At 43.6% G+C, this 18,707-nt stretch overlaps 2 protein-coding genes across 2 annotated transcripts in view; one reads left to right on the top strand and one right to left on the bottom strand.

Annotated features, from left to right (window-relative positions):
- Positions 1 to 355: 355 nt before the first annotated feature.
- ifitm5 (interferon induced transmembrane protein 5) lies at positions 356 to 5,740 on the top strand. The gene is made up of 2 exons (XM_083762564.1): positions 356 to 612; positions 5,487 to 5,740. The coding sequence occupies exons 1-2, from the start codon at positions 406 to 408 to the stop codon at positions 5,706 to 5,708; spliced, it is 429 nt and encodes a 142-aa protein (XP_083618690.1). The 5' UTR covers positions 356 to 405; the 3' UTR covers positions 5,709 to 5,740.
- An 11,398-nt stretch (positions 5,741 to 17,138) lies between these two features.
- LOC310858045 (neuronal acetylcholine receptor subunit alpha-7-like) overlaps positions 17,139 to 18,707 on the bottom strand; it is a gene marked incomplete at its 5' end in the record, with an annotated part of 75,070 nt that continues 73,501 nt past the window's right edge. Inside the window, one exon of the mRNA XM_083764093.1 lies at positions 17,139 to 17,702. Coding sequence (XP_083620219.1) covers positions 17,232 to 17,702 — 471 coding nt within the window. The 3' untranslated portion in view covers positions 17,139 to 17,231. The remainder of the gene's footprint in view (positions 17,703 to 18,707) is intronic.

The raw sequence follows: 18,707 nt of genomic DNA, 5'->3' as shown, positions 1-18,707 counted from the left end.
TTCTCTCTCACACCCTTTCACTCTCCTTCCCTGTCTCTCTCTCCCACTTACCCTCCTCCATCTCTCTCTCTCTCTCTCTCTCTCTCTCTCTCTCAGGCCTGACCACATAATAACAGTGCTGTGTACTAGGTCACCACCCTGCCCAGTGCATCTTCTCCCAGTCACCACCCAGTATAACTACCCTGTTACTACCCAGCCACCTCCCAGTCACCACCCTCCTCCCTCTTGGGAATATAAGCCCCTTCCACACGGGGCACCTGCTCTGCTCAGGAGACCTCCACGCAAACACACAAACGCATCAGCAAGGGAAAAGCGTCTGTGTCTACCAGCCTCTCCAAGGGGACCAACGCAACAACAGGGCTCCCTTTGAACAACCGAGTGACCGACCGACCGACCGCCGTCGCCATGGACAACCATTCGTACAACTATCCGTCCGACTGCACCCCGCTCACCAACAAGTCGGGTCGCAAGGCCAACGGCTCCACGGCCGTCAACATGGGCCACGCGGCCGACAAGTGCCCCCCGCGAGATTACCTGCTCTGGTCGCTGTGCAACACCCTCTACGTCAACTTCTGCTGCCTGGGATTCTTCGCACTCATCTACTCCATCAAGGTGAGAGAGAGAGAGAGAGAGAGAGAGAGAGAGAGAGAGAGAGAGAGAGAATGATTGATCCTTGGGCTGTCAGTAAACATGTCCTTTAGTCTTCTTTTTCCATATTGTTGAGACTGTCTGCACACATGGATTTTCAAATTATTCAATTATATTTTTTTAACGGAACTACTGATTTTGTTCCATAATATTTCTATGGGACATTTCCTATACCTTCCAAATAAATGTAACAATCTCTTTTTGTCCAATATACTTTCTGTGAGACATTTCATAAGATCCTGTTGGAAGCACATAGTATGACTGAGTGCTGATCTCTCAGTCAGTTAGTGTTGACACACGAACGCACGCACACACACACACACACACACACACACACACACACACACACACACACACACACACACACACACACACACACACACACACACACACACACACACACACACACACACACACACACACACACACACTTTAACCATTTATTTATGTCCGCTCAAAGGAGAAGCATACAAGGACACAAATAGGTTCATTGGAGTTACACTTACAACATCATGGCATGTGCTTTCAAGGTACAATAGGCATGTCACTCAGTACTCTATGGGTAGAACGTAACAATGTCTCCACCATATATGGCGGCTGACCTGAGATCAGATTCATACGAGGTTTCCGCTGGACACACACTGGTCTGATGAACCCCATTCTGACCTGAGATCAGATTCTAGAAATGTCAGTCGCTCTTCGATTTTTCAAAAATAGCAGACCTACAAGCTCGTATCGCGCCACTCGGTGGCGCGATATGAGCTTGTAGATCTGCTATTTTTCAATAGCTAAAGCATAACATGATGCCGACACCAAAATGGGTGCCCGTTCAGAATTGGGTTAACAACCAGTCTGTACGTGTATGCCCTAGGCTGCCAAATATAAAGACAAATTGTCTGCACCCATATAGCCCAGCTCTGAGATGGTAATATGGTATGCCCGCACGCACGCACGCACGCACGCACGCACACGCACACACACACACACACACACACACACACACACACACACACACACACACACACACACACACACACACACACACACACACGATGGTTATGATAATTATGACTATGCTACAGTATAAGCTCCAATTTATATTCTGCAACATTTTCTTTTTAATCCAGTCAGTCTCACTTTATGTAAGGCTTGTAAAGAGTCAACCTAAAACTCCATCCAAGGCTAGCATGGAGCCATGCAAAGTACAGGGCGTAGCATGGTGTGTGGCTAGCCCTGTCACCACAGTGGAACGGCGGCAGGCCTGAAATAGTGACAGTATCTGTAATCATCTCCAACAGAAGAACCAAGTAACTTCAAGCCCTCGATCTGCCAACAAGTCTGCTGACCCCGGGGGCGAGAGCGGCGCACAGCGCTACTGGACATCAGCAGACAGGGAGACAGTGACAGTGACAGTGACAAAAATAACTCGCCGACTCAGCTATTCCTGAATCGGTTCTTCTCATTAACACCTGGGTCATGTTCGGGTTGTATAGCTCGCCACGTACGGCCGGCCCACGGGGGCATTTAACAAAGTTTCAAAGGTCAAGGTAACTTACTTAGCATATTAATGATCATAGCCACTTTCAATTTAACAGTTGGGTAAAGGTCCAAACAGGCCCCAAAACGATGACAAGACAGATAAAAGCAAAGTCGTCTACTACAGCGAAACATTACAGTGTAGAGTCAGTAAAAACTAACAAGGCACAAGGAACCTCCAGTGCTATTTGAAGTAACACACAGTTTCAATTAAACTACTTAGGCAGATGAGTGAGTGCCTTTAGGCTTCAAGGTATGGTGAGCAGATGTCAAGTTTGTTTGGGATTGTGTGCTGCTTTCAAGCTGAGCGTCGTGTGTCCCGACAACTATCTGTAAAACACTAAAATGTCAACATTCACGACAAAAATTTCCTGTTTTTCACCACAATAAAAAAAGAGTAATAATAAGATTGTATTTGTTGTGAGCTTGTACATCTGCTGTTTTCGGCAAAGAGATTTGGTGTACAGGGGGAAAAAAGGAGCGGACTTATAGTTTAGAACCTATATGCGGATGCTCATGTGGTTAAAAAAAAATAACTTTAGGGTGGTGTTCTTAGTTGATGAGCTCTAATAGATGGTTTTCTGCAATTGAAGAGCTTCCTTTTTCAAGAAAAACAAATATGAATAAATGTAGACTTAAATTAGAGTTTAGGGTTAGAGGCTGTTTGAACAGTGAAACGCTACGTGACGTATTCCACCACACATGTGTAATTGTACCTGATGATGATATCCCTCCCACAACATCCTCCTCTACGCCCTGTAATAATAGCCCGTAGTCTTTATTTAAAATGTTCTCTTTCATTTTTCTGGTCCCCAGTGGAGGGAGGTTTCACCCAGTAGATGGCCGGCTCAGATGAGTGCATGGGGGGAGAGTTGTTAAGGGTTAAGTGTCAGGGACACACTAGGCAGAGGGTCAAAGCGGCAACTTTTCCGCTTCCCAGACAGGCCTCTCTCTACCCACATAGCTACGGCCGCCTCAGTTGTGGTTCTGTACTTCCTCCTTCCACCATCTTTCTAGGATCACAGTAACATTGTGTCCATTATTACACGTCTCACACGTTGCTACTCTTTACAGCTGGTGCGTTCGTGGTACATTTATTTAGCTGTTTCCTTTGGAAGTATCTGGATAAGAAAGTCATCAATGCTAAAATGTAAGAGAGGGGAAGAAAAGTATGGTTCTTCTGTTATGAAATGAAAAGCAACACATTAAAAAACAGAAATGTCTTCTCCACTTTTTTTACTGGAGTGGTCAAACTAAACTGTTTGGCCGGAAAGGGAGACTGGTGTGCCCTCTGCCACAGGAATGGAACTATACAGATGCAAAAACAGACTAAATACAGAACGTTTCTCCTACTGTGTGTGCTGCTAGCTTGTCTGGGGACTGTAGCTACATCAAACAAAAAACGAAACTAAACTAAAATCCTTTTCTTGTCTGGATTTTATTTATTTCGAACGTCTCTGTGATAATTGTTCATTCCGTCGGTTGTCTTCCATTTAATCAAACGTGTCAACACTATATGGCCTATATGGCTCTAAAGGCCTACTCCAGTTTTAGGTGATATAAGGTGACCTGCACCATGGTGGTTGGGAAAGCTACTCACCCCAAAACATGTCTCTGTTTTTACTAACCACCGTTTCGGTGGTCACCTTTTGACCTAAAACTGGAGTATGATTAGGCCTTCATTTTAACTACCCGTTCTGAATATATGAACACCAAATGATGTACAGTCAGTGTGGGTGATGCGATGTGACAGATCACATTACTGATTGGGAGGGAATTGTCCTGTCTCGCAATAGCGCACGACAGGCTACGCTATCGCAAACATAGTGGATTTATCCCCCAAAAGGCATTTTTTTTTGCAATAAACGTTGTAAAATTCCGCATTTGCGGCGCCCCCTATGGATGCAAATGGAATTGCTTTGGGCTCTCCGTTGATTAAACCACCCATGTGAATGAAATTTGGGGTGGATTAAACATTGGACAAAATTTCAATGTTTGTTGCACAAAATCATGTCTTGCTTTCATCACTTGATATCAGTCCAACAATTTAAAAAACAATGAGATCTACAAGCTCACAAATCGTCACAGTGCGATGCGTTGTGACTTTCAGATTGGTTTATCTTCATTATTCATAGGGCTTATGAAGTGGTTCAGTATAGCCTCACAAGGCACAAGAACAACATCAGCTGAATCGGGTGGTGCAGACAGCTGGAGGATCATTGGTACCTACTCCGTTCCCTCCTTGTTGCTCCAAGAAAATAAATACTGCATCATTGTACTGCACTCTCTGTACACTGCAGAGAAGCCTGAAGTTATCCAAGACCAAACTGTGTGATTAATACATGTACCTAAAACAGAACAACCTCTGCAAAGCTGACCACAGAGGAGCGGAGCGGAGTGTGTGTGTGTGTGTGTTTGTACAGTATGCAGGCATGCTTGTGATCTTTATTTATAAGTCCTGTATATTTCCACGGATGGACGTATGACTGCAACATGCGGATGCACTTGACGGGGCCAGTAAAGTTCAAATTAAAGCCTCTAGTGAGTTAAATATGGAGTAATTGGCATCTTCCTAATGGGTGAGTGCTGCTGGCAAATGATAGAGCGGGGCTGGCATGGCGAAGGACCTCGACATGAACAGAATGCACTTCAGCTGGAGCCTGACATTTGTAGACGGCCTGCCCACACTGACACAGTCTTGAACATGGCTTTGTACATTACATGGCTTTGTACAGTACATGTGTGTGTGTGTGTGTGTGTGTGTGTGTGTGCGTGTGTGTGTGTGTGTGTGTGTGTGTGTGTGTGTGTGTGTGTGTGTGTGTGTGTGTGTGTGTGTGTGTGTGTGTGTGTGAGTGCGTGTGTCTGTGTCCTGTGTCCTGTGTCCTGTGTCCTGTGTTGTGCTTCACTGTTCCCGGTTAGCCCCTCCAGATTTCATCTAAAGTATCTTTGAGTAGGGCTGCGATATGCTTAACCCATTCTGACCTGAGATCAGATTCATACGAGTTTTCCACTGGACACACACTGGTCTGATTAACCCATTCTGACCTGAGATCAGATTCTAAAAATGTCAGTCGTTCGATTTTTCAAAAAATAGCAGACCTACAAGCTCGTATCGCGCCACTCGGTGGCGCGATATGAGCTTGTAGATCTGCTATTTTTTCAATAGATAAAGCATAACATGATGCTAACACCAAAATGGGTGCCCGGTCAGAATACAATATTTCCAAAGAATCTGAGTAGAATGGAAAACCTAATAATCCCCTTCTGCCTTCTCTCTCTCTCTCTCTCTCTCTCCCCCCAAGGCCAGAGACCAGAAGACTCAGGGGAACCTCCAGTTGGCTCAGGAGTGCAGTGACAAGGCGAAGTGGTACAACATCCTGGCTGCCGGGTGGAACTTACTGGTCCCGCTGCTGGCCATCGTGCTGCTGGTCCTGCTGCTGATCCACCTGGGCACGTCTGAGGGGTCCTTCGACTTCTTCGGAGAGCACGGCTTCCAGAGCTTCATGAACCTGTTCAGCTGGTAGAGAGAGAGAGAGAGAGAGAGAGAGAGAGAGAGGATGAAAGAGAGAAAAGATCACATTTCAACGTAACCACTAACCACTTATACCCCGTATTTTTATACTAAGGCTGTTTAGAAACGTAGCCGATCTACAAGGTCACACAATGTGTCGCAAATGCGACATGATGTGAGCCTGCAGATCTTGTAGATTTAGAAACATTTTGAAAGTTGAAAGTTGAACCTTTACCCCTGCAGCATCCGCATATAGTGGGGAAAGGTTTCAGAGAAAATAGCGCACGACTATCTTTTAGATCGACTATTTTCTGCAAAGATATTTGAGCGAAAACAGTAAATACACTAGTAGTATATATAAGCCCTGAGGGACTCCGGTCAAACAAGTATAGGGTTTAAGTGGTTGAAGAGAAATGGGTTGAACGATGGTGAGACGGGTGTGTGAAGGGACATCTCAGGGTGTCAGTGTGACAGCGACCCCTTCAATGAGACATGGTCCCTGCATTCATCAGTAGAAATCATGGATCATCAAGTCAACCAATACGGACTGAACTCATCGCCGATCAATGCACTTCAAATTGTGTACTTGGGATGGCATGAAATTAATATTATGTTTCAAAAAGAGAAATTGACCAAAACATACCATTATGAGAGAACAGACTTTATGCTCTCCAAGACCAAGAACAAACCTGTTCTAAAATATAAATATGGTGAATGTCCAATAACCTATTTGAGACTTGGGGGTGTGTGTGGGGGGGGGGGGGGGGGGGGCTTTTTCTTTTTATTTATAACGAAATAATACTCGTTATCATTTCCTGTATTGTCTTTTATCAGTGTTGGCAGCAGTTTGTGCATACCAAAATATAGCATTATCATAATGAATCACATTGAACAATGTCGGAACAGGGAAAGAACTTGATGAACAAGCAATGAGAAATTATCATTTAAATAATATTAAGAGTTTACCTCTATACAGTCTATCCGGTCTACCGAGCATGCTCAGTTCCGATTAACCACTTAAACCCCATGCATCCGTACTGTGGTGAAAACGTTAGGAAAACCAATAGCTAGGTCATAAGCTGTGAGCTTGTTGATCGGCTATATTCAGTGAATGCTTTCCCCACAAATTTAACAGTAAACAGAAAAAGATTGACTGGGGGACTTTAAGTGGTTACAACCAGTGTTGATTTGGGCAGCAAATTTATTTTGATTGTATTCATAGTCTTTTGAATAGTCTAGTTTTTATTTGTTGATAAAATACATTTAGTCTTACTTTTAGTCATCATAGCTTTTCATGTAGTTTCCATGTAGTCTTCGTCAGTGAAAAAAGGTAGTCGACGAACATTTCTTCATCATAGTTTTTAGTTGACGAAATCAACACTGGTTACAACTGTCCAGTCTATAGCCTGCTCAGTAGAGAGGAGAAGGTTGGAGTTGGTATGGAGGAATACAACGCAAAGGTGACATCCCATAATGCAGTGGTTCTCAAAGTGGGGTACAGGGACACATTTTAGCCTAGTGTCACTTTTGTTAGGCAGAGTGTGTCTCAAAAACTAATCCATGAATATACACTTCTAAACTGTGTTGGGCTACGTTGCTCGACAACAGCCCAATCTGAGCTTTGTGTGCTCAGTTGGGACAGCTGACACTAGACAGCCACTGGCCTGAAGACTGTGCCGTGTGTGTCTGAGGTGTCATATTTGTATTTGTACGCTCTCGGAGATACACAGGGGTCCTTGAAATGAATAGCTTTGAGAACCACTGGCATTTCAACGGACGTATGAAAGAAATAGTACAAAAAACTGAAGAAAAGATGAGGCGAGAGACGGACGTCTGATTGGTCACTGAGACAGATGGACAGGTTGCTCTTGGTTATTGGATGTTATTTATTATATTTATGGAAGAAGACACTTTACCTTAGAGTTGGAGTCGTCAGAAACAAACAGCTTCAACGGAACAGAATTGTCCTTTAAGAACAGATTACTTCAAATCCAATGTGCTTTATTGGTATTCGATATATTGAGGACAGTGATGCCTATTTAAGTCATTGTTTTTGGTTGGACAGGCAGACAGCTAGTGCAGTATTAAAACATGGAGGATTCTAAAGCAGTATTCTAAAGCAGTAAACCAGTCAGCCACTTGGTTATCAAAACATCTCATCTAGTCATTTTACTGTTGATCATTTATTTCTATTCTTTACATGTTTTTTTTAAGTACAATTAATATTAGGATTAATATTGTTTCAATCTACTTGGATTGTTGTTTTATCAACAGTGACATTTGCTATTTTACTATTTTATCATTTTCAGTATCCTTAATTCTTTTTTAATCCTCTGTGAATTTTAACATGAGAAGTGAATAAACAGACTTGAACACAGTCTCATTTTCAAAACAAAACATCTCAAGTTTTTTCATTCCATTCTGTTTGCAGGCCTGCTATGTCTGTTGGGGAGTAGGACTGGGTGGTTTTCTGACGTTTCAAGTGCAATTTGTGAGATTATTAACAAACATTACGTTTGTGTAACAATGTAATGTGACTTCTGTCTCTATTCATTCTCCAACTCTATCTCTTTCTGTCTCTTTGTCCTTCTCCCTTTCACCTGTTCTCTTGACCTCTTTTTCTGTATGTGTTGTCCCTGCCTTCCTCCTGGTGTCTCTTTCTGTCTCCGACTCTCTGACTCTGTAGTCTTACTAGTTTCTGTATCTCTCCAACATCCTCAGATATATAAGGTCTTTCTAGTTTTGAGCAAACAAAATCAATCAGCCTGCCTGCGTCACTTAAAGAAGAAAACCACGTCAGAGGTACATCTGAGCACCAGGTGGTGAAGAAGTGGAAGCTGCCAGAAGACCCTGCCTTGGTGTAAAGGCGTCTTTCGGGATGCAGCGGCTGCTTTTCGGTAGTGTCTGTGGGATCTGGTTGTTGGGCGGTACTGTGCAGGCTCATCTGGAGGCTGTGTTGTGGGGTTGTACTGTAGGGTGGGACCCAACAGCAGCTGTGATCTGTTCTCTCTCTCTCTCTCTCTGTGTTACATCTATATACAGAACATCTGATTATGGGAAACTGTCCTCTGGGCAGGAAGAGAAGAGGAGAGGGCGTTGGGTTGTGTCTCAACTCCAACTTCAGGGAGAGAGAGGGAGAGCAAGAGATGGGTATATAAGCAAGTAGATACTCGAATAGCTGGGTTTTTTTAGGTCGTGTCATGGGGTATTAGGGTTGGGATGTGGGGTATTAATTAAGGTTTTGTTGTGGGGTATTAGGTTTGGGGTTGTTGGGTACTATAGCCTTGGGGTGTGGTGTCGGAAATATGGGTATTAGTTGTGGCGAATTAGGGTTGTGCTATAAGGGCTATATGGGCTATACCACTCATACATGAGGGAGACAGAGGGAGAAGGGTGTGTGCGCATGTGATATTAGTAGCCTCCATGTTATATATACCCACTTAAATTACAGGTTAGCTTTCTTCTCTCCTCTCAGCGGTCAAACTGAAACGCTCACAGATGGAGACAATTAGAAGCTAGCAGCCGCGCAATGGAGTTCACACGCATGCACAGACGCACGCACGCACACACACACGCACTCTTGCAGTCACTCTCGCAGTTATGAGCATCATCTATACCACCACTATAGAGCGTCACAGTCCCGCCCCGTTTCATGACGACGACAGGCCCAGGAAATAATTCCCCATGCATTTTAGACATAGGCATTTCAAAAAGTATTTACGGTATTTAAAGATCTGTAGGCCTCGAACAAAGCCAACTCGGAATGTGACAAATCATGACAACAAACTAATAATAATAATAATTAGAAAGAAGAAAAAAAGGGCAGGTTATACAATACTTTTTGTTGTTGTTTTTCTTCTTTGTAATTATTTGTTCGGACCAAAATATTGTGTTGGTTGACAACAAGTGATTTGTCACGTTCCGAGTTGGCTATGTTGGCGCACACACACACACACACACACACACACACACACACACACACACACACACACACACACACACACACACACACACACACACACACACACACACACACACACACACACACACACAGCTAAGGCATGCTTTGAATAAAACGTGTCAGTATAAAAGCATTCAGTCAGTCCTTCCCCAGACACAGAGTGCAGACTGCAGGCCTTCCATTCCAAACACCACGTCTCCTCATTTCATTTCATCAATCACCTCCTCCGCATCATCACAAGCCATCTTGTGTTTGGAAACACTGACGACAGAACACTGACATTAACACAAGTTTGTTTGGGTGAGTCGAGTTGTCTCTCAGTATGGCTGGCTCTGTGCTCTCAACCTCAATACCAGGTTTCTGCTCGTTTGTCAGTCATACCGACCTCTGTAATAGAACTGTCTCATTACGAGTGAGTGACTGATGTGAGACATTATAATCCAGGTGACTCCGGACTGCGGTTCTAAAACATTTTAATTTCAAGGGCCGCCATTAAACTAACTTTGCCACTGACTCGATTTGCCACTCACTTTATGCATATGTGCATTCCCTCTATAATAAATGAGGTGTGCTCCACTACGGAGCCACTTAGGTGACACAGTGAAGACAAAAATAATAAGTCAACTTAATTGTATGTCTATTTTATTTCTATGTCACCAAAGGGAGGTACTTTTCGGAGTGCAGAACAGGCCTTGTTATACCGATCCAGGCCTAGCCTGCGTCAGTCGACGTGTGCAGTCGGCAGAACACGAGGAAGCTGAGGGAGAAATGAAATGAAGTACCTCTAAAACTTCCACAGAATTGAGAAACCACCCCTCAACTGTGATCTGTCAGAAATATGGGGAGGGGGTGCGTGGGGAGGCGCAGAGGCTTTTTTCCCCTTCTTTTTACATGAGTTGGGCGTTGTCATCTTCTAATGCAGACCAAACGCTCCATCTCAGCACTAATTAGCCCAAATCAGCACCTTTGGATAGTTTGCTGGGTCATTTAATTTCAATAGAAGCATGATGCAGTCATGTGTGTAAGGCCCTCATTCACACGTACCAAACACCAATCAAGCAAATGTTTGGTCGTTTTTTTTGGGGCCACCATAATGCTTTTCCAATGGGAGTCACATGGTTGGATCAAACATTTGTGTTTGATTGCTCCCGGCCCTCATCAAACAAAAAATGTTTGGTCAAAGCATGTGACTCCCATTGAAAATGAATTGGAGCGACATCACACACGGACCGAACATTTGAAAAGGTCGAAAGGCGTGAGTGAAGCCTTTAAGTAAGCAGGAGCCTATCAACTGTTTCTGTAGCGGGACTGAGGCAGCTTGGTGTACAAGTAATACACCCCCTGGACATGATGTACAAGACAAGTACACCCCCTGGACATGATGTACAAGTACACCCCCTGGACATGATGTACAAGACAAGTACACCCCCTGGACATGATGTACAAGTACACCCCCTGGACATGATGTACAAGTACACCCCCTGGACATGATGTACAAGACAAGTACACCCCCTGGACATGATGTACAAGTACACCCCCTGGACATGATGTACAAGTACACCCCCTGGACATGATGTACAAGTACACCCCCTGGACATGATGTACAAGTACACCCCCTGGACATGATGTACAAGTACACCCCCTGGACAGGATGTATAGGTACACCCCCTGGACATGATGTAGGCTACAAGTAGGCCTACGCGTACGCCCTACTACTAACTACTACACAGTACTAGTACTATACGTCCCCCTGTGCAGATTTGGGTTTTGTTTTTCGGACAGAAAAGTACCTTCTTACCAACACCAGGGTTGTCATTGCACCATGCAGACCTTGAGACCAGCAGAAAAATCACAATTGAAAATCTGAATTTTAATTAAGTAAAGTGGAAAAACTTAAACTAAAACATAATCTTTACTTAATTCAGATAGCATATCTATCTGGTACAACTGTGTGTGTGTGTGTGTGTGTGTGTGTGTGTGTGTGTGTGTGTGTGTGTGTTTGTGTTTAATCCACTTGCCTGCAAAAGCTTCTGTAACTACCCCATCTGTCCAGTAGGTGACACCAAACAACCGCTGAAATGATGCCTCCTCGTTCTGAAATCCCAGCAGGTCTTTTATTTTCAACAGAATGCTTCAGCAGTACATTTTAACCACGTTTAATGAGTTCCATAAATATGAAGGGTATACAATACAACAGCATTATAAAAGTGTACACAACGCGTCTACCATGTACCAATGTTGTATTAGCTCCAGCAACATTATCCCGGGAGACAGACCTTTATATATAAACAACCATTGCAACTTCCATTCAAGCTTTCCTTTGCTACATATTATTAGAGTTGGGTTTAAGAGTTATTTCCTGCTCTTTCATCACAGCAATTCCTGCACCGGGCCCCTTGTGGCAGCTCCAGTATCCAATTCCTTGAAAGAGTTGGAGATGAAATGTATAGCAGGGAGAATTCTCACCAGGACAATCTGTTGTGGATAGATAGATGTTTGCCAAATATATATGTTCCGAGAAGCCCTTCTGGAAGGCAGGCTATCGCTACAGAAAAATCTGGTTTAATTTAAAAACATCGAGGATGAACGGCAGAGACAGAGACATTGTGAGAAATCTAAAGAAAACAATCTCACTCACTCACACACACACACACACACACACACACACACACACACACACACACACACACACACACACACACACACACACACACACACAGTACTTGAGTTTGTACTTATACTGTCTGTCACACCATAGTAGGCTACTACACACCTGACTGACTCTGACTGACTGACTGACTGTCTTGTCAGACTAAGCTGTTATTGCATCATGCACTTTCTTAAAACAGGAATCCAGTTTTATGCACCAATTACCACAGGGCATATGGACAATAGTGTGTGTGTGTGTGTGTGTGTGTGTGTGTGTGTGTGTGTGTTGAGTGATGATAGGTGTCTGTGTTTTACGTGGTGTGTATGGTTGGTTGTTTTTGTGCGGGTATGTGTGCTCTCATGCTGAGACAACCGGAAGAATTCCTCCATGTTCACAAGTGTTTTAGTTAAGATGCTGCAATGACTGGTGTGTGTGTGTGTGTGTGTGGGGGGGGGGTGTCTATAATAGTGGTGAGAATGCTTGTAGTAAGTAGTAGTTATATGTGTGTGAGAGATGGTTATTCTGTGTATGTGAGATGTTTTCACAAACCCCACGCACACGCACGCACACACACACACACACACACACACACCTGCTTTTACACCATATTCCACATAAATAATACACACAGCATCACATGCGTACAATGTGCTCTCCGATTCGATACGTCATTTCCTTCCAAATGACAGAATCCACTGGTGCATTGCAGATAGGTACATACAGTATAGCATGTCATGTGAGTACAACTTCAGACTTCAGATGAACATCTACATAGCTGTACCTGGCAGTGTGCTGTTAAGTAACTCAGTACCGGGGCTACATACATCCTACTGTATACGTACGTATATTGTGCATTATCACCTGTCAGAGCTGTGTGTGCTGCACTGCTGCACCATGGAGATTTAACATAAGAATGTTTCTCTTCTAAGCAAACTACAGAAATGTGTCGTTATCACTGGGTTTCTGATTAAACATGGGACAGTAATGTGACATTTACATGGTCTTTCTGATTAAATATGGAACCTTTTTTTATCTATGCAGGAGAAATCTGTGTGGTGAGCATTTTGTTTTATTTTTTATCCCACAATTTTGTAACCCATTTTTCACCCAGTGCCAATTGCCTAAACTGTAATCCTCTGCCAACCTGGGTAGGGCCCCAAACTGAGCTCATGCTTCCTTCAATGCATGAGGAGTGAGCGGGAGGCTTTTTAAATCACCTGACAGGGGGAGTTTCCCCCGTAGAACGTGGTATTCAAATCAGATCCTTTCTCCCCTCCATCAGGCGCCCTGGCTGACCAGTGGGAGGCAGTATAGAGACCAGGATTACTTCATATTTCTTGTACCTAGGGGACACGGGATAACATGCACACTTCACACAGAAAGGCCCCTTTCGCTGACCCCAACGGGGCGCAGATAACACGAGAAGAGAACAAGTCCCCGGAGGGAAGTGAGTAGTTGACAGCTCTACCGACTGCACCACACACACACACACACACACACACACACACACACACACACACACACACACACACACACACACACACACACACACACACACACACACGTAAAGTATGGCAACAAAAACACATGCACCATGAGTCCTCATATGTACTGTACACACTTATTTTACAACAGTTTACACACACGTTTCTACAGAATATGTATAATTTCTATATCGGTAAATGAAGTCACAACAAATGTTACGGTTTACGGTTAGGTTGTATAATCTGTGAGCGGATTAATGACCTTCAACTGTCCATGCATACAATAAATCACACACGGTACCAAAATGCCTCTAACCTAGGGGTAGGCACATTTAATGAAGGAAAATAAAGAATGTATTAACGCTAAGACACCTTTGTTTGTTTTCACCACCAACGCTGCTGGCTTACTGGTATACTTGATTTGCTTTGAATAAAATATTCATAAAATAAACATATTTTGCGGCTCCAGATAGAATTGTAATATTCTTTTGGGTCTTTTGATAATAAAGGTTGCCTACCCCTGCTCTACCCACTCACAGTGTATACAATAGTGTGACGGACAGACAGACAGACAGAGGTATGGGGCATACAGAGTGAACGACAGATGGAATTGATTGAACTGTACTACCTTTCCGTTACTTTCAACAGTAGTGCCAGCCAGGGCTTTGTAATGTTGGACTGTCTGCGAGGTAGTTTCTATGTACCTATCTACAGTATTACTGCAAACTACCTCATACAGCTAAATACCCACAGTAGTTGGAGGCTGTATGTTTCTGTGCTGTTTATTGTCTGTGGAAATTAAAGTTGATTTATGTATTTTCTATCTAGCCAAAAGTATTGTTGGTAAAAAATGTGTATTGTTGTTTAGTAACGGCTTATCCAAATCCGGTTGAAATATAAACCCAAGTGAAGACCTGTGACCAAGTGAACTTTAATGAAACCGTTGTCTTTATAGGTGAGTTATAAACAATATACTGTAGGTGATACCTGATCATTATGTACAGTATCTACGACAGTGGTTTTCAACCCTTTTCATATCAAGGGCCAATATTTATTCGGCATTTGAGCCACAAACCACCATTTGATGTGATTTAGCCTCTCAGACCAAAGATGTTGGTACCTTAGGAGAGGCAATAGGCAAACTAAACCAAATGGACCCTTACATTTGTACACTACAAAGCATGCAAGAGTTAAAGATCTATAAGGGTCCATTTGGTTACCAACTTTCCATCATTACCACTGGTTGAGAACCACCGATCTATGAGAATGAATGGTAACCTGATTCTGATGTACTGGATCTGAAAGAGTTGCATGAAGTTGTGTGTGTGTGCGTGCGTGTGTGTGTGTGCGTGCAGAGTGAGTGAGAGAGAGAAAATGTATTATGTATGGCGGTGACACGTTTTACATCTACTGTACATATGCATACATTATCATATTCTCCAGCTCTCCATGCCGTCTCTACTAGGGATCAGAAACGGAGTGACAGGATATGCATGTGTGCACCATAATATATATATGCACTACATTTGTGACGCGTGTGGTTAGATTACATACAGATATATGTCACCCCTCTCTCTCCTGTCCTCTCATCTTCCACTCCCCTTAAAGTCTTTAAAAAGTGAACCACGAAATATGTGCATATTTGATCCCCGTTTCTACCTGGTATATGAGCAGGTGTCTTGTATCTGGATTGTGTCTGCTTATTATGTATCCAGATCACATTTCCTCTGTATATAAATGTGCCTCGTGAATTGGATTGTGTCCAGTTACTATGTATCCAGATCCCATTTCTTTCCGCCTGTTAATAAAATGCGTTGTTGTTATAAAAAAACATCAGTAAAGTTACTGTGCTCATTACTTCCTAATACTTCCATCCGTTAGCAAGACAAGCGCTTGCGGCATTGCGTTTCAACCCTGCTGACTTCTATAAATGTACTGCGATTGAAATTAATTACAAACCATTTTTTTACTTGAAGTGTACTTCTTAGACCAGTGGCTCTCAACCTTTTCTCGATCAGGGCCCACTTGAAAATCTCAGACGTTCGCGGCCCACCCATCTGACCACTAAACACAAAGAATGCCAAGAACGCACCACCTCGTTCTTCTCTCCAAAACCCCGCCTTTGCCAGAACGAGAGAACGAGTCTTTCTTTGATTTAATTTAATCCTGTAATTAAAAAAAATATTATTTTGTATTGTTTGCTTTTACTCACATGTTCGATAGCTAAAGTATAACATAATGCTTAGCCGATTGAGATTGGTCAGACGAGCGTGGCACGTGCATTTTGAGAGCACGTTCACTGTAAATTATCAATCAAACGATTGTCTTCCGGCTTTGTACAATGGAACTAACACGTATACTTTGGGGCCCCACTTGCAGTATCCTCACGGCCCACTAGTGGGCCCCGGACCACAGGTTGAGAACCACTGTCCAGAGACACATTTACATTCACACTTTTCATAACGATTCTAAACCTGGACCCCCAGTTTGACATGCATTAGTCTATGGATGCCCATTTAATGGCATTTGTATCTCTGAGAACGTAATTTATATTGTAAAAGCAATGTTAATTTAACTCTGAGTGTACAAATGGAACCAAATAGACCTGTTAGGGTCCATTTGTATCACTCTCAGAGTTACAGACCCATAAGGGTCCATTTGGTTCCAAACTATCATTTAGCTGGGGACCCCCTGGAACTCCCTCAAGGACCCCTGCATGGGGTCCCCGGACCCCAGTTTTGGAACCACTGTTGTAAAAGACATGACTTTTGTCATCTGGCTGACACAGTCATTTCTAGGTTGAACAAATTCCCCTGACTAGAGGTTGATGATGGACTAACTAGAAAAGTTGGGATTTCAAAGGGTGTGTTGGCCAAAGAAATATGAATAATACACAGTTTCAATCCCTGGCAAGTGGCCTCTGTAAAAGTCTGATAATCCTCTCCAAAAAAAAAAAAGAATGCAAAGCGGGTAATTATCCTCCGTGTGACTGTGTCATGCATACATTTTCGATAACTGCATGCATGGCTTGTGATGTGAAAGGGGGGGCTACGGCCCTATTTTCACCAGTGCCTTATGCTTGTAACTAAACTTCTTTGCCCTATTTTACTATTTTGAAAAAACACTTTAAAATGGTTCAACTAGCCAATCTACATGGACACGTTGTGAGCTTGTAGATTGGCTATTTGAACTATTTTTTCAAAATAGTAAAAAAGGACAAAGAAGTTTAGGGATAAAGGGGTATGGTGCTGGCGAAAATAGCGCCCTATAAGTGTGTTTTGTACGTAGTTGCAGTACCATGAATGCACATGGTGTGTGTGTGTGTGTGTGTGTGTGTGTGTGTGTGTGTGTACATGTAACTACTGTGCGTTGGTCCTCTCTCTCTCAGGTGAAGAAGTCTTTGGAGACGGCCTCGTTGAAGTTGGTCGTTAAGTCCTTCTCTCAGGTGAAGAAGTCTTTGGAGATGGCCTCGATGAAGTTGGGCGCGGACATGAGCATGCCGATGGTGCAGAGCACGGTGAACAGAGAGAAGGCCATCAGGCAGATCCGGTCGATGACCGCCGCCGCGAACTTCCACTCGCTGCACGCGCTCTCGCCCACGTCCTGGCCGCGGAAGCGCTCGGCGATGTAGCGCACCTCCTCCAGGATCTTCGTCAGGTCCGACTCCAGGCCCGAGTTGCTCCCCCCTCCTCCTCCTCCTCCTCCTCCGCCTCTCATCCTCAGACTCTCCCCGGACAGCAGCATCTCCTCCTCCACGCTGGCGCCTCTCCCGAGGCGGCCGCCGTCCCTCCCGCTGCCCAGCAGCCGGGAGCAGAGGAGCTGCTCGGGGTTGTGGTGGTGGGAGGACGGGGAGAGGGGGGAGGTGGGGGAGGAGTAGTGCATGCCGATGTAGAGCATGTTGCCGTTGGTGGCCTGCGGGACGGCGATGCTAAGTTTTAGCGATTAGTTGTCACACAATTCCTTTTTTTGCATTGAACATTGGAACGTTTAACAATTTGTGTTTCTGTTTGCCTTTTAGGCTTCGTAATTAATCACAAGCAGCTGCACATGGGCAGACGTGACAAATAACTTTTACACATTTAAAAATTGTTTATACGTTTTTCTTTCCAACAAAATGGCGGAATTAGTTGATCTAGGGCTACAAGCGTCAAGCTTACAACACGTCATGAAGTAACGTGTTGTAAGCTTGTAGATCTGCCGTTTCTGCTATTTTTGATGGACATTTTTGAACGTGGAAACAATTGACAATTATGCAAAAGAAAATGATTATCTTAAATAACGGGCGATTAGGCGATTATTATGTAATAACGGGCTCTATGCACACTCTTCCTACTTCCGGGCCGCTTACCTACTCCCTTCACAGGCGATACTAATTAAGGTTATGTTCCATTTAGTGTGCAGTGGTTCTAAAACCTTTTAATTTCAAGGACCCCCATAACTCTGAGAGTGTACAAATGGAACTGTAGGTGGTACTGTAGGTTCCATTTGTACTGTCTCTCAGAGACAGAGTTACACAGTACTCAACCCATTCAAGGACACTTTGAGACCCAACTGGTCTAGCAGAATGTTCCCAGTGAGCCAGCATGCTCTGTTTGACCAGAATGGAACAGAGCCTTCATTAGTATCATCGGTAAGGGAACTAGGGAAGTTCTTTCCAAAATGGCTGCTGTACAGAGCACACACAGCCCATTGTGACTGATTGATTGATTGATTGAAATATTTATTAACAGTTTGCAGAATTTACAGTACATTTCAAGCACAAACTCAATACAAAGACTGTTAACTGTGAGTGGACGACCCAATTAAGCATTACACTTGTAAACAGGGTCCACATTGTTCAATTCATCAAAACATTTAGAGACATACAAATAGACATTTCTATGTAGCTAAAGAACAGAACAGGAATTCATCATATAG

This window comes from Protomyctophum parallelum (genome assembly GCF_964188405.1).
Source record: "Protomyctophum parallelum genome assembly, chromosome: 4".
In the NCBI taxonomy this organism is placed as follows: Eukaryota; Metazoa; Chordata; class Actinopteri; order Myctophiformes; family Myctophidae; genus Protomyctophum; species Protomyctophum parallelum.
Note: the sequence above shows the minus strand (reverse complement) of the source record. Positions and strands in the feature narration are given on the sequence as shown.

Coding starts and splice junctions, on each gene's coding strand:
- ifitm5 (XM_083762564.1), top strand. CDS start 406: ATGGACAACCATTCGTACAACTATCCGTCCGACTGCACCCCGCTCACC. Junction 613..5,486: donor CACTCATCTACTCCATCAAG/GTGAGAGAGAGA, acceptor TCTCCCCCCAAG/GCCAGAGACCAGAAGACTCA.